At 32.1% G+C, this 17,743-nt stretch overlaps 1 protein-coding gene across 1 annotated transcript; it reads right to left on the reverse strand.

The window, feature by feature from the left end:
- Positions 1 to 6,460: 6,460 nt before the first annotated feature.
- Positions 6,461 to 17,486, reverse strand: AK-HSDH (aspartokinase-homoserine dehydrogenase). Its single transcript, NM_001250544.1, is given in 18 exon segments — positions 6,461 to 7,080; positions 7,685 to 7,777; positions 7,866 to 7,949; positions 8,668 to 8,803; positions 9,023 to 9,168; positions 10,348 to 10,573; positions 11,088 to 11,170; positions 12,366 to 12,560; positions 12,661 to 12,759; positions 13,914 to 14,027; positions 14,113 to 14,200; positions 14,351 to 14,565; positions 14,648 to 14,700; positions 14,879 to 15,182; positions 15,270 to 15,358; positions 16,050 to 16,424; positions 16,652 to 16,716; positions 17,319 to 17,486. Coding segments are annotated over 18 exon segments (2,751 nt in total). The 5' UTR covers positions 17,459 to 17,486; the 3' UTR covers positions 6,461 to 6,834.
- Between the last annotated feature and the right edge of the window lie 257 nt (positions 17,487 to 17,743).

Consider the following 17,743-nt stretch of genomic DNA (forward strand, 5'->3'; position numbering starts at 1 on the left):
GAGGATCGATGGATCCTCCAAATTTCAATTGCAATTAGTACTTAGTAGGCAACAAGATGGCTCACTCAGGAAGATATTATTGGATGGACTATGCTCCCTGTTTCACCATATAAAATAGAGTTTGACTCTTTTAATATCACCGCTTAGTGTATTGTTATCATAGCATAAGTTAATTGGTATACTATTAACGACCGCTAATGATATCAATCAAGGAATAATACGATGGTGGGTAAAAATTTCAGCTGCTTCATCTCTGCCAGACACAAGCAAGAGCCATACAATAACTACATCTAGAGAGTGAATAGAACAAAGCTCTTAAACGTGAACGACACGTTGTTGCTGGCTAGAGCTTATATTGCAGATGCCATATTCATTTTCCCGGCAATAATTTTTAGAGTTGTTCAAATTTTGATTTAGAAGTCATTAATTTTTTTACTAATGACCATAAATTATATATTTTCAATGATTCACTTGTTTTTTCCTTCTTTTTTCTTTTTAGAAGCAATAATTCCATTATTTGATCGAGAGCATTTTCGATGCGAATGCTCATATGAGTTATTTAATTTTAAATAAAGTCATGTGTTTTGATGGGAGAATTTAAAATTCTGAGAAATTTTAAATTCTAAAAATTTTAAATACTTCAATTGAAATTCTTTTATTTTCAAAATTTTGTGTTTAGATAAAAAATAAATAAATTATGAGGGTGAAAAAAATGAATGAAAAAAAAGAAGATATGATTGGTGTGTTAGTTATACGTACTTTCCTCGATTAAAATTCTCTATCCAAACACACTTTAAGTTTTTTTTTTTCCATATGAATATGAAGTGAAGTTATTTATATAAACATTGTTGCTTATACAAACAATTGTTTAATAATATTATACCATAAATAACATTTTTATGTATAATAAAATTTATAAAATTAATTTAAATGCGCGCTTTAACAATATTATTATTTAAATAAATTTTTGTTTAAAATGCTTAAATCTATACGAAATTATAAGATCCACAAAATTATAATAAACAACTATACATCATACACACTCTAATGAGCTTAGTTTATTTTTCGTTTGAGAGGCCTTATTATTGATTTCAAACTAAAGCTATCAACGCAAGTTATTGTATTGGAAGTAGGAAAAAAAATGACAAAAAGGAATTGACAAAACAAATTCAACATACCAAGAATCGATGTTTCATTCTGCATTTATAATGCCTACAAATCAAGCTATGGTAAATGGCATCAAGATTTGTAAGAGAAAACTTCTTGGCTCTATATTTAAGAACAAAAAATCTAAGAGAAAATGGGATTGAATGGAAATGATCGGTCGCAAGCATATCTAAATTTGACAGGAAATCCATAAATGACTTGACCACCATTAACAAGATAAATATTGTGTGAGATCTTTAAAAGTGAAGATTTTACGGGTTTAACAGATTAAAAACTTTTACAATTTAATATCACATTCTTTTGAACACATGAACACTTATTGATGATAGTTACATTCCATGCTTGCTTTCCTTGCACTTTATTTTTTGTTGGAAATTGATCTACGGAGAGATCTTTCAAGGAACATTGGCTATAGCTGACATGATGATAGAAGGAAAAATTACAAACAATAATTTATACAAATTTTATGTTTCATACAATAGAAGAAACCAGTATCTTGACTTCTTGAGAAATGAGGACAAGGAGCAAAACTATGCTAAGAATCTTGATGGCTGAACCAGCCATTTCAGAAAATGTAAATACAAGCTTCGATTCTCGAATTGCATAGCTCTTATATGTCGCGTTATTTATAAATGAATTGTTGTAATTTGTAAAACAATATGTTTTACGTTTCGTGTGAAGAATATCACATTTATGAATGACTGAATTTTTAAGACAATGAAACTGAAGTTAAAGAAACATAAATTACTCTAAAAAAAATTAAATACAGTGAAATTGTATAGATTTGATAAATATTTTTTTAATAGTTGATATGATTTTGTTTTGTTAGGAGAAAGCTATCATTTTGTTCTCCTATAGTTATGTTTAGTAAGTTATTTTAATTAAATTTTTTTATTAATTAAAAGATTTATTTGACTATTTGATAAATAATTTTTTTAAGTAATTTTTAATGTTTCTCTAGTATCTTTTAGTATTTTTTTAAAATATTATTTAAAATAACATTTTTTAAACACTAATTTTTAATTTTTAACCTTTTAATTTTATTCTCTTTATATCTTAAAATATTTATTCAATTTATTTATTACATTTTTTAAATGTTACTTATATCATTTTATCTTTTCTAATTAATTCAACAAATATTTTCAATGAACACTTATAATTTAATAAAACTCAAAAGTTTTTAAATATTCACTTTCAACTTTTGATTATAATTACTAACTAATTTTTTAACTATTTGAGCCAACTTTTTAACTTTTCAGTTTACTTTTGCAAATAACATATTTCTTTCCTGGCATATGACAAAGCTAAACAATATTTCTTGAGTGTTTAATTGTTTTAAATTGAAATAGGAAGTGAGCATTTACTAATATCTTAGCTCGAAACATCTCTTTCATCTTTGTTGAAGTAAACCTCTGTATGGTAAAATTAAGAGGAGAAAGAAAAATGAAGTGGAGTAAGGTCTTGTTTGAAATTATTTTTTAATTTCAAAACTTGTTTTCAATATAATTTTTAGCTTTGTTATATTTTAAAAATAAAATAAAAAGAAAAAATATTTGTTAAAATTCAAAAATAGATTTTTTTTAAAAAAATGTTCATAAAATATCAGCATCTGTCAATTGCATGTTTATGAGGTAAAAAATTGCTTTATTTATGAAAATATTTAGGATCCAAAACAAGAGTAGGAAAGTAATTTTTAAAAGACATTTTTTTCCAGCACTGCAATTGTAGGAACAAGTTTTAAAATACAAATGCCTTGAAAATCTTTCTAATACTTAATGGAAAATATTAAATAAAAATAAAAATAAAAATAAAAATATTTAATGTTTTAAAAACTTTAAAAACATTCAAATACTTTCTTTATTTAATAAGAGGAGGATGAAGGGATTAGAATTATTCAATTTTTTTATATTAAAATATAACGAATCCATAACAAATTTACAGTAGTACTTTGTTTCATAAAAAAATACTGATTGGATGAAGCAGAGAGGAGAGAGGAAGATGTCAGTAAGTCATAAATGTGCCATTAATACATTTAATAACTTTTTTTTTTTACAAAAGGGAGAAAGGCTTACATTTAAATTGCTATTACTTTTTTTAAACGAAAAAGGGGTGAAACGCCCAAAATAAATCATCATAAATAAGATAATAAGATAAGGAAGGAGAAAATAAATTTAAATATTGATCACAAATAAATTTTGCATAAATACAAATAAAATATAAGATAATAAATATCGATCAATTCGTGAAACAATTTGCGGAAGAGCAAAATTTGAGAAAAAAAATCGAAGAAACAAAATTCGCGATATTATAAAACTTTAGAGATAAAAAAAAATTCATGATAAATAATACAGTATATTATAATTTTAATCTTTAGTTTTTAATACAACTGTAAAAAAAATTCATGATAAATAATATATTATAATTATAATCTTTAGTTTTAATTGAACCAAATGACATCATATAAGCTAGTGATATTTGATCAAACTAGTTTATAAACTCTCCTAGTCTTTCCAAAAAACACTTTGTTGAAGTTGTACTTTCCATGAAGAGCATCCTTACCAAGTTATTATACATTACTAACATTAGAGAATTTGTTGCAAGAACTTTTTGTTAGTAACAGAAAGTGTAAACTGGTTTGGAGAAAATGTGAGAGATGGCAGGATACTATGAGTAACTAGTTGGATTGGAAAATGTTGTATCCAGCTGTAAATTACCCATTCCATTATTGGAAGGAAATATTCCGCATGAGCCAAACTATGCGAAAATGACATGGTGAAAATTGATAAAGGTAAAGAAAAAGTGGAGCTCAGAAAGGTGTTATTCTTCATCAAGAAGAGCTATTTCCAAAGCAACTATATTACTTGTGCAACTCTTTATTTTTTGTACATATACTACTATTATTATTACTTGTGCTACTCTGATAAATAGAAAGTAGAAAACAAAGAAGTGGTATTGATTGATGTTACGTAAGTTACATAAAAGTTTGATGCGTATTGATTGATGCATTAATAAAATAAAAAAAAGTTTGATGCATATTGTAATTTACTACCATAGTCATAAACTGTGATAGGCAAGCATGGCTTATATGATTGCAGCCTCTGCATTCATTCCAATGGCTCAAATTTTATAAGCTTATAGTATTTTATTAACTTTTTAACGTGGGAAAAAAACGGCATAGATTCTCCTTTTTGCATTCGCTATGTGATTCTAAGGAATCCAATTTCAAGGAAAATGTAGTGCATGAAAATAACAAAGAATTATGTTATTCATGTGCCATTTTGAGATGTACAAGATGAAAAGAGAAAGAGAATGAAATATTTATCCTCTGAATTTTTTGGTTGAAAATGAAAACAATTCATTTGGAGTGTAGGTTGTGGCCGATCCATTTACAGATCATGCAAAACTGTAACCGTAAATTTCAAAATTGTCATACTCATGTACTTTTTTTTTTCTCTTTTGAGGGCGGTCCAAATAGGGACCAGATTCTCTGCAGCACCCTGCAATCCTTATCCAACTGTTCAAAATTTTTTAAGCTGTATTTCTATTTATTATTAAATATAAATTATTTTACATGGACAGGATCCAAATCAGACAACTTTCTTGAGATTACACAACCTCTCATTTTCTTATTTTCTATGCTTAGAATTTTCTCACCGGCAATTTTCTCACTCGGTGCCTTGGGCTATTAGACAGTAATTATTTGTGATTGTGGGTGATTTTAAAAGTAGTTGAAGGTTAAATTAGGAATAATAAATGTGTACACGAAATTAAATGGGATAATTGTCTTTATTAATAGTTATAAATAATAATCAGTATCCATAGTAACTAATTGTTGCAATTAAAAATGTAGCATCTCAAACCGGAACTGATGGAAGCCTTGTATCTGAAGAGGGTTCCACACACAAAGCATCAGACCCTTTTGATATTGGAGGTGGACACGTGGACCCCAACAAAGCAATGGATCCAGGACTCATATATGATATCACCACTGAGGATTATGTCCAATTCCTATGTTCCATGGATCACAGTAGTGCATCCATTAGCAAAGTGACTAAGACCACCACAAGTTGTAAGAAAGGAAATCACCAAGCACTGAACCTCAACCTTCCTTCCATATCAGTGCCAAACCTGAAGAGGGCTGCAACAGTAATGAGAACAGTGACAAACGTGGGAAATATTACTGCAGTCTACAAAGCTCTAGTGAAAGTTCCACATGGCATAAAAGTTAGAGTTGAACCTCAAACTTTGAGTTTCAATTCAGATGTACGAATCCTTAACTTTAGTGTCAGTTTTCTGTCAACTCAAAAATTTCATGGAGATTACAAATTTGGGAGCCTAACATGGACAGATGGCAAGTATTTTGTGAGGACCCCAATAGCTGTGAGGACCATACTGTTTGAATGAATAATAAGCGGATTTTATATGAAGAAATGAGCTTGATTGGTCAACAAACTATGTAAGTTCTTGTTTGGAGTCATACTAAACATAGCATATTCTTTGGTGAGAACATGCAGCGTATATTCTTTGAGGAAAGAAAACTTTTTCTTTTTCTTTTTTTTACTGAGGAAAGAAAACTTTTTTTTTTCTTTTTTACTGCTTGAGGAAAGAAAATTAATTACTAATGAAATATACTGTTCATTTTTAAGATTAAAAACGTTTCTTGATTGCAACTAACAATAACTTAATCTATTATTTTCAAAGGAGAAAGTATTGTACTGCATTTTTCAATATTCTTTTCAACTTTGTTTAGTTGAAATTTATATGAATTATACTAATTTTGGAACGAATCTCATTAAATGAAGAAAGAAACCCACATATTTAACAAGACTTAAATCAATTATGCTCGATAAAAAAAGAATATATGAAACAAGAATATCAAAGACTGTTGTGTTAATATTTTTTCTTTTTAAAATACAGATGGAAGTACAAGAATAAAAAGTGGTTCAACTTCCATGAATAAAAATGGTCTTTACATGATTTGCACTTAATCTAAATAACCAAGCACAAAATATATCAAACTTGTGTATATTTTCAGTTTAGTATTAATTATTAATGACTAGCAATAGAATTTAGATTTATAGAGACAATACAGTTAGTAAATTTTATTTTAGAAATTATTTTAAAATATTCTAATAATTAAATTACTCTTTTGTTTTTACATTGCAAGTGCAAGCATCTACGTGCAAAAGGAGGGTACGATACTCAACAATAGATAAATTTGCACAACATCATCAGTCTTTGTTCTTCTTTTTCTTTTTTACTTTAGATACGTAAGGCAGTAACAACATACGAATTATTAAAAAGACAGTTAGCGAAGTTAAAAATTATAATAAATTCTGTTTACTTCCGTTCCTTTACAATGTAACTCACAATCAAGGTTAATGGAGTTCTGTTCCATTCCCTTATTATTCTTCCAGACAAAAGATAAGAGAAACAAGCTTACATTACTACAACGTTATAAGAAGCAAATAACCTACGAAGAAAATCAAGATAAATAAATAGATGGTACAAATTTGCATGTGTTCGGATATCCATCGACATCATTCATTTCGATCAAAATTCACGTTTTGGACATAAAAGCAATTCTTCGTCGCTTCAGATAATGCGTGTCGTGGAGCAGAGGATGCAAAACCATACATGCAGAAAATTATGCTTGCAGAATGACACTTACGATGGAGCACCAAGATATGAGGCAAGTCGTAAAATATCACTAAATATTCCACCAGCGGTGACTTGAGCACCAGCTCCTGGCCCACGAACTATCAGAGGCTGATCCTTATACCTTCGTGTTGTAAATGCAATAATGTTATCTGACCCAGACAATTGCGCAAAGGGATGATCCTTCTTGTATCTTCGCAGCTCTACCACTCCTTTTTTATTAGTCACGTCCACCACTCCAACGTATCTCAAGACCTTCAGAGTGCAAATATAACAATCTCAGAGTTGTGTGGAAGACATGAAAAATATACGTATTTAATGGACATGATAATATACATATATGAGACGTCATCATGAAAAATATACGTTTATATAGTCCAGGACACAAACAGGAGACCACAAGGCAAACCCAACATAAATCAATTGTCATACTTTTACTTGAAATCAAGGTTTATATGGAAATTTAGGTAACTTGAAATATATAATAACCAACTGAAGATTTGATATGCAAAACTTTGATGTTTTGGTATGTCATCAGTCTAATCAGAAAATTCCTAGCCCACCTGCTGCGTCTCAAAATAAGTACGCTATATGTTTGTGTCATGCACTATGCAGAATTAAAATAAATATATAACAAACTAAGGGTGCCTAATTTGTAAGGAATTTTTTTATTTTCCTTTTCTGTTTTCACTAAAAATTATAAAATGCCCCCTTTTCAACATTACATGTACATATGAAAATAAAGTAGCAGTTTTTTTAATTTGTATGGAAACAAAACAAACCCTAAGATATTCTATGCATGAATTATGCATGTATGAAGCAGTTGGTAGAACTATTTTATTAGATAGAGTTCACTCACTTCCCCAGCATTCTCAGCATCTTCTTGTTTCTTTGTGAACTCCTGATCAAATTTTGGTAGCTCTTGCATAAACTCCTGAGCTGATGCACAAGCCTGCACAGAATCATCAAAACATCTATGTCAATCAAAATACTGCATACTAAAACTAAAAACTGCATAATCAATGGAAGTTGGTTCTTACTCGTAGTGGTTCTGGCACAAGGCTTTCAACTGGAATATTAGACAGTTCTAGCTTTAAACCCGACTCCCTAGCAAGAATTATAACCTGTAGAGGCAAAGCAGCTTCAGGATGTCAAATATAAACCAGATTACATGAAGCATGAATATGATAACATGAACGAAGATTGACATTGTGATTAGCCTACACGTTCCAATTAGTTGCAGAAACAAGCAAGCCTTCCAATTAGTTACAACAACAACCAAACATTTTCCTACTAAGTGGGGTCAACTGCATATGTATTTCACAATAAATAAATAAAAAATACTTACCAATATATTTATTTATTTCTACATTTTAAATTTAAAATTAGGACATTTGCTCAACACAAATTGTGTATTGGCACCAAAGAGGACTATTGATAATATTAATAATATTTCAATTGTGTATAGGCACAAAAGAGAAATATTAATAATATTATCAACTTTTGATTTGTGTTTTTAAATAATTAAAATGCTTTCAGCATCCCAACCATTAAAAATATCAAATTTGAGCATGAATCAAAATACTCGATAACCGGATAGGTAGATGTAGATCAAATTTAAATTCTAGCCAGAAACCAAATTCAAGCTTCAAAATGTTTGATCAAATCAATCTCAAACATCTAAATATTTAATTTGGATATAGTCTTTTAGATCATTTAAATTACAGCCTACTCATAAATCCTAAACGAAATTGAAATTCAAAATATGTATGCAGCATAAAGGAACTTTATTAACATTTGACAATAAAATTTGGTAAACATATACCATATTATAAATTCTACCTTTCTGGCAACATCTGTTCCAGACAGATCATCTCTTGGATCTGGCTCAGTATAACCTGCTTCCTTTGCTTCAGAAACTACCTCACTAAAAGCCCGGCCATCTTTAAAGTTATTAAATATGTAACTCAAAGTCCCACTGCAGAGTCAGAGGCAATGCTCATGGTGAATGGTTGAGATTAATGAATAATCCCTATATAATCATTAATAATCCTCAAAATAACATTCTAATTATTTTGTCTTTAGAATGGGAAAATTGCTAGAGGGTGGACAAATGAGACTGAACGCAAGATCTGAGAATTGACAGTGTCAAAACACAAATTAAGACAAAAAAGAGAAATAACACATCAAAGCAAACCTAAAGATGCCTTCGATTTGTAATATTTTGTCTCCAGTTTCAAGGAGGCCACGTAAAGTGCTAACAATTGGAAGACCAGCTCCGACAGTTGCTTCATAGAAGTAATGTGTATAGGATTGCCTTTGAAGAGCTCTTAACTTCAAATACTGGATATAGAGAGCATAGATGGGAAAAAGCTCCAACATTAGTAGTAAGTAGACTAGAGAGTAACCAACATAGCATGAGTACTAGCAAGCAACAACTGCTGAAGCTTAAATAAAACAGTTTCAAAATTATGAAAAATATTATTAAAACATGTCTTCAAAGTACTTGTTCTATCAGAAAGCATGAACCCAAAGCCAACACCTACTGTTGTTCAGCGTTCCAGTTTATGCTAACCATAAAGTTTGATCGTAGATGTTAATAACTAAACTATGAAACATCACTTGGTGTAAAAGCAATAAATTTCCAAATTGCTAAATATAATGGAAGATGACAAGAGAACAAGTAGCAGACTGGTTGACATCAAGTGACAAGCTTATACTTATAAATCATTCCTTTTTATTCTCAGATTAATTATTTGAATTCCTCATTCCTCAGCATGAGATCCTGTTAGAACAATTGTGCCACTAGTCAACAGAGTTCAGTGAACCTCGGTTTAGAGAGAGAGTAACAGAGAAAAGAGTGAGAAAATTGTTTAAAACTGAAATGATGCATTGAGTCATTAATTTTATTGGTTCCATAGTCTTGTATAGTGAACTTTAGCTTGCGCTTCAATAACCAGCCGATCACTTTGAAATTTAGCCTAACTGAATACCACGCTGAGTCTGACTCAGCTAACTACAGGTTAGTGACAGCTGTATAACTGCTGGACGATAAAATTACAGTTACAGTTACTCTTGCTGATAAAAAAAAAATTACAGTTACTCTAGTACTAGCAAATATGATAGCTGCAAAACAGACAAAGAAATTCAAAAGATGATATTTTGATTTTAAAAAAGAAAAGAGAAAAAAAAATAGACAGCTGCCAGTGGATGGTGGTATGAAGTAAATGATAGAAATAAGAGTAAAAGCTGACTATCCAAACTCCCTAATATTGATAATGTGATGATGTGTATTCTCCTTTCCTTTAAATGAATTATTCTTTAATTTATAAAAAAACAAAACAAATAAAAAATTAGAAAATAAATCAATCCAAATTAATGTCTTGGAATTTCCATTTTCAACCGAGTACTTGCAGAAAAAAACAGGTTTGTAGTATCAAAATCCTACAGCATTGATAATACGAGATAAGTCAACAAACACGAACATGTTATCCATCAAAAGAACAGTATGGATTACTTTACCTGATCAAGTGGTCCTGAATTTGCCTTCTTGTTAGGAGTAACTACATGTATTCCTTTGCGCAACCAATCATAGTAATAGCCAGCAATGACAGAGTCAGCTGTGCAGTCCACTAATGCCGTGTTTGGTATAAAATGATTTCCATGTACATGTTGAACAAATTTTTCCATATTAGCCACTTCTCCTCTTTCCTCTCGAAGTTCTCTCCATCTAGCTAAGTCAATGCCCCTGCAAGGAGAAATAATATTATATAATGATTGAACAAAAACCAACTTCAATAATGCACATATAACCAAGCTCATAAAACCAACAAATCATAGGATGAATTTTGTTGATGTATCTTCATGACCACTGTATTAACCAATGAATTCCTCTTGCCAACAGATGAACTTCAAAATTGTAAGCAAGAGAGAGTTGTCAAACCAAAGTAGGAAGTCCAAAAATCACCCATATCAAGAAACACGGCTCCCAAAAGCAATCAGGTATTGCCTACATTTTGAGTCCATTCTATCTAGGAGACCCAATCACGTTACTATGGCTTACTTAAAAATATAATCTTCTTTCATCCAAATAACAATACATAAATGATATATAATAAACAATAAAGCTTTCCAAAAAGGTAAAAAGACTGAAGTGTAAAATGAAGTCTGCTTTCTCACATAAAAGGGCTCTAATAGTTATACAAGCAAGAAAGCCTAATTATCATTCGAAGAGATATTTCAGTCAGAGTGATTCAACTTACACATCACTAAGAAGCATTGACTTTGAACCAAGTATGCCCATTACACGCAAATCGATGTTGAATTCTTCTTTTAGGGTTGAGGCCTGCATTAAAAGAATTGTCATGTGAATTTGCCACATATTTCAATTCCAGTATGTTAACATGATAAAATGAAGTTACCCTACTATAGCATAACAGGAACATATTTAAACACGGAAATGTAAAATGCTTGCCAGGGATCAAATCATAAAGAAATATTTACCAGTCAAAAAAGTCAGAAATGGAGATGCATAACAATGTTAAAGTTAGACAAGTAAATACCCCATATAAAATATTTACTAGAATTCTAGAGAGAGAGAGGCTGAATCTGTTTTCTGTTATTGATTGATGAATCACTTATTACTATCTGATGGAAGATGAGTTTTATATAATAGAGTTACCTTGTCCTGCAAGCTTACAATAGAAACTTCAGCTGCCTACAGCTATTAAGACTAACTAAACTTCAGTTAAGCCAATATTAATTGTGTTTTACTATTTAAGTCCTAGTTTACAATTTCTCCTATATTTTTATTTCCATTACTTGTTTCGAAAGCAATCATCTGAATTTTCTCTATCTTCTTGTATAATGATAAGAACCTTGGGAGATCTACACCACAAAAACTAGTCATTGTAGTTTGGAGAGCCAAGGACCTTATACATCCTAAACTTCAAATGTGAGACTCAAGTCTCATACCTTGCAATTGGATCCTAACATTCCATCTTGCTTTGCAGCCACGGGCCCACACGAGCAGGCTGTGCACTAACCCTTTAACTAGTCCCAAGCAAAAACTACAATGCCAGCATCACCACCCATGCCGCTCATTTGTAGTTGAGAAACACAGTGGAAATATCTGATATCAATTAGATAAGAACCTTGGAAGAACCACACAACAAAAAGTAGTCATGGTAGTTGGAGACCCCAAAGTCGTATATATAAACACTACACTAGAATGTCACACTTCCAATGTGGTGGCACCTTTTTTACTTACATTGACAAACAAATAAATTCTTTTGAAAATGTATTTTAATCAGTAAAACAGTTACAAATGGTGCAGCTTCAACATAAAGAAAATTATCTGTTATTAAAATAAACTTTATTCTTCAATTATAGGCATTATTTCCTTGAAGAGGAATTTTAAATTAGAAAAATAGTTAATTTCACACCAAGGATGATGACAGGCAAAATACACACCAAAACATAAAAAAGGTAAAACCAAAATAATTATTCAGGCATACAAAAAGTGTCTACAGAAACTGCACCTGATCCCTTAGCTGCTCAAGTAGTGTGCTCCCAATTAATCCAGGTCCAATAATGCCCATTGCTATGGTGGTTCTTGAGAGATAAAATCTGGAATGGACAGCTCGTAAAGCCTTTATACAATCCTCTCGCTTAACAACAACAGTAATATTGTACTCAGAACAACCTTGGGCTATAGCACGGACATTTATATTGGCCTGTTTATGAAAACAAGTTTGAACATAAAACAAGCAAAAGAATATACAAAATACGCAAAAATCTCTAACCTAAGCAATATCTTAAACATAATTTCCTAACCTTAGCCAATGCATTGAAAAGGGAGGCACTAACACCAGGAGTGCTTGCCATTTTCTGGCCAACTGCAGCCAGAATGCTACAATTTGGAATGACTGCAACCTGAGAGATGATTCATAACTTAGAATCCAAAAAAGGTAATAAAATAACAAGCTTTAAATTTTAACATCATTCAGTCACATACTAATTTAAACAGAAGAAATGAAATTATTCGGCTCTCAAGTTTCTACTTCATGATAATAAACAAACAAAAGAAATAAGCACATAAACTGATGGGAAAAAAAGAAGAGGAAGAAGCACTCCATTTAACACAACTTTCACGTCCAACTATCTTATGAGGAAGAGACTATGCATTTCCTTTTGATTATCAAATACATTATTGCCACATTCACAGAACAAAAAAGTGGCATATCCCTAGTTAATATTTTATTGAATTATATCATGAACATCCTTACATTCAAGAATCAAATACAACAATTGGTGAACAAATTCAAAGGTAACACCCAAATTTTTGTGATAAGCGAGCAAACATAACTCAATACAATTCAACCATGACTTCTACAGGCATAATGCACTATTGTTCCAGGAAGACTCAAGGCTCGAGCCTTAATGTTATTGGATGACTTCATCTTTGGAACTTTAAAGAAGTTCCCAATGGATCCTTGTGCTTGACATTTTATAGTAATCCTTGATTTTTATATTAATCTAGTGCAAGAAATAATAGTCTTAGTCCCAACTGTTGATATCTGCATCACTGATGTTTGCTTCCACTGTTCTAGATCATAATAATTATTAAGTGGACTGTAGCTTGCATATTTCTTTTAACCCTAATATGCACTTATTATTAATTAAAATTAAGAGGAAAATTAAAACACTTTCACAATGAAGACAAATTGTATAGAAAAGATAATACAACACTTCAGTCTTTATACTCTTAAAAAAATTAAGAGCATGGAACCATGGTTTTGAATTGAGGTCTGCAACCACAATTGCAGCCGCAACATAAAAGTTTTTTGACTCATGACAGCCACATCGTGACCACAATTGCAGCAGCCACATCAGCCCGCAACATAAAAAATCACAACGAAACTGCAACTGCAATTTACAACCATGCATGGCACTCAAATATTTCATCCAGTTTTCAAATCCACAAAATGTAGAATGATAAATCTTCAGTCTGATATCACTAAAGAGAGTCAAGTCTTAACAATTGAACAGAAACATGCATTTGGTTTTAGAAGAATTGGATTTAGCACCTGAGAAAGACGCCCATTATCCAAAGCTTGACGAAATCTAGATTGCAATGCCTCAGCAACAGCTTTTACTTCTTTCTCGGGCACAGCAAAGCATACAGAATGCTCACTACTAGCCTACATAAATACTGTTAATGATTAATGCCATTTCTTATATATCAGCGTGGACAACTAGAAAAATTGAAAAAAGTTATAAGTGCACCTGAGATATCATGATAACATTAGCTCCAACATCTTTTACTGCACCAAAAATAGCACTGGCAGTACCTGGAACACCAGCCATTCCAGTTCTGCAAAAAAGCATCAAAGAAAAATTTATTGGAATCTACAACTTGGACAATTAATATTGGTTAAAGAAAACCTTAAATTAAATAGAAATCCTCGTGCAGCAAAAAATGCCAACTATTCATCATGTAACACAACTGCAATTCATGACTCACCCCTCGACGTTTACAAGTGCCAAGTTGTCTATGGTTGCAAATCCTTTGACAAAATTTTGCAGGTTCTGGCTATCTTCATGATCATTAACAGAAGGATGGCAGATCTTTGTTCCAGGAGCAGAAAGGTTGAAAATGTTCCTTATCATAATGGGTATGCCATATCGCATCACAGGAATAATTGTGCGGGGATGCAAGACATTGGCACCAAAATAAGACTGTACAACAGACAATTTGCAAGTTAATCTCCTTAATTTTACAAGCAGAAGGAGCATTGAGGCTTTCCAGCATCTAACTCACCATTTCCCAAGCCTCTTGATAAGACAGTGTCTTCAAAATCACAGCCTCACTAACTGCATAAGATATTATTGTTTATATTTAATCAAAACATCATGTTATGGCAGTCAAACACAACACAAAAGAATCATCAATATGTCAGAGCTAGAACTCCCTCTGGTTACTAAAAACCAATTCTCATGATCCAGTCCACTCATTGTTTAACTCAGAGACAGAGTACGAAGCATAACAAACCTTTTCTAGGATCTGCACTATACACACCATCAACATCTGTCCAAATTGTGACCTGACGAGCCTTAAATAGAGCACCCATAATTGCTGCCGAGAAGTCACTTCCATCTCTCTTCAGTGTGGTAGGAATGTTTTGAGGTGTGCTTGCAATGAATCCAGTGGCAATGATTACCTTACATGGATTCAAAGAGTACCATTTTTCAAGTCTTTGCTCAGATTCCAAATAGTCAGGATCAACTTGATTAGAACCAGTAGGATTTACGATAAGGACATCCCTTGTATCCATCCATTTGCAATCAGTCCCATTCTGTAGAACCGGAACAGAAGCATGATGCAATGAGCTAAATTCAGATAAAGGGGGAAAAAGCATATCTTTCTAAATAAAACAGCATACCTTCCTAATAACTAGAGACAACATCTGAGCAGACCATAATTCTCCATGTCCCACAACAAAATCTGTAAAGGACTCTGTTGCATGACCAGCTGCAAGATATTAAGAGTGTTAGTTAGGCTTAAAATGCAATTCCTTAACTCATTCATTTTAAGCAACAACATTTACGGAAAACTAAATATCATTCATTGTGGAAAAGGTGTTTACAGAGATCATACTATGAAATTATGGGAAAAGGTGATTAAGCATAGATTAAGAGAAGTGACTGGAATTGTTTGATTTTTGAGACATGAAGAAACATGCATAATACAGGTCATGTGACCAATTTCATGTGTGCTACAGGTCATCTAACCAATTGCATGTATACTACGGTTATGCGATCAGTTACATGTATACTACAGATCATGTGACATTAATGACCAAAAAGTACCATATATTATTATTATTATTATTATTGTCATACAATGGTGTCCAAGACATAAGCAACGATCAATATTACAAAATAGCAACCAAGAAATAGATAATGCAATATACATCAACATCAATACTATTACAATGTGAAAACAACACCAGAAAGTGAAAGCCATAAATGCCAACTTATGTCTAAACAAGGACGACGTGAAAATAACATCCTAGGTTCAAATGAGGATTTATAAAAGAAATAGATATAACTGAACAAGAGAAAACAAAATAATAAATTAATACATAAATTAAATAGGTTTTTAGTACCAAAAAAAAGGAACAGAGTATCAAAGAGAAAGCGAGGGTTGACGAGCTTATAACCTATGTATATTGCACGAAGCATCGCCTTAAGGTTACTAATATCATGATGCAATTTAGACAAGAAAGTAGCAAGATTATCTCCATCAAGTATGTCATGTGCAGTTGCACTGTGCTTCTCCAAAACAGCATTTAATGCAGCTGTATAAGACTCATCGCGTGATTGAGCCTTGTGGATAAGGTCATACATCATATCTGTCACCTTTGACATTGCAGAAACAACCACCAATTTCCTCTCCGAATCATCCTTAAGAATTATGTCCGCAACATTTTTTATTCTCTGAGAGGTTCCCACACAGGTTCCACCAAATTTGTGAACAGACCAAGTTTCTCCTTTGGGTAGTTGTTTTTCCTCCAAGGACACATTCGGTGAAACATCTGCTAGCAAATATAGAAAGGACAAAAAAACATAAGTTACTGTATTTGTCTATTAGAGTTCTAAGGTTGACTTGATGGTAAAAGGAGAAGGGAGAGAGGGAAAGGTCGTGGGTGGGTTCAATTTTCTCCGCTAACAAAAAACTAACAATTAACAACTAATATTTGCTGATAATAAAAAAAACTGTATTCGTCTATTTCAAAACATAACCATAAGAGTAAGTCGTAACCTGTAAATGAAGCACGTACAGATGTACTCGGTGCCTCTCTTCCCCGTGGTAAAGTAAGACCCTTCCTGAGACAGAAACCATTGTATCGTCGTGAATCAGTATATAGCAAAACACAAAAATCCAATTAATCTCATGGGGAGAATATCATTTAAACTGCCAAAATTCCGAAAACACTCTAATCTCTGCAAAGGATAAATATACAAAAAGGAAAAAAAAAAGTACAGAATATACTGCTTGTAGAACAACCAATCATCTAAGAGATTATTTAGCACATATCTGCCAAATATACGATGTTTACAACTTTCGTTAATTTGCAATTATAGTCTTAATATTCAAACTGAGGGAATATACTCTCAAATTCTCCATTCAACTGATAAGCATATTAATCAAACATCAGGTTTCATATCAGATACTTGCTCTCTCTTCTCTGCTTATTCCTTTCTTTTAAGAGCAAAAAAAAGAATCAAAAACAGTAAAGTCGCATCTCGTCCAAGTGTTCAAGCAAAACACAATAGCAAGCAACTAGCTGTTGTATGTGTGGTCAAAGATAGAAAATCAGAGACATGGAGCTACACAAGCATTGGTGTAATTTGATCCAAAACCAAATGCGAAAAGGATCGAGGAAACAACAGTGATTCGCGAAACCTAGTTGTGGAAAGGAACGTACCGGAGTGAATGGGAAGTGCGCGAGAGGAAGAAAGGGCGGCATTGAGATTGGAAGAGCGTGCCGTGAGAGTGAGAGTGGAGCGAAGTGTGAGAAGGTGAAACGCGGGAGAACTGAGCGACGGCGGCGGAAAACGACGCCATGGGTGGTGGCTGCTGCTGCAGAGTAAAATGCTCCACGGAAACGAAGTGAAACGACGAGTGAGTGTAACTTTATAAACTACAATCGATTATTACTATTGTCGTGCTCCTAGGGATGCAAATGCGGCTGCCGATACAGTACTTTCCTGGTGGCATTTCTAATAGGTTAAAGTAAAAATTCATTACATTTGCTATTTAGTCCCTCACATATTACACTATGGGTCCGTTCGGTTATAACTTTTTAATTCTTATATTAAATATATTATCTTTAAAAGACTACTGATGAGG

The sequence above is a fragment of the Glycine max genome, chromosome 8 (assembly GCF_000004515.6).
Source record: "Glycine max cultivar Williams 82 chromosome 8, Glycine_max_v4.0, whole genome shotgun sequence".
Lineage (NCBI taxonomy): Eukaryota > Viridiplantae > Streptophyta > Magnoliopsida > Fabales > Fabaceae > Glycine > Glycine max.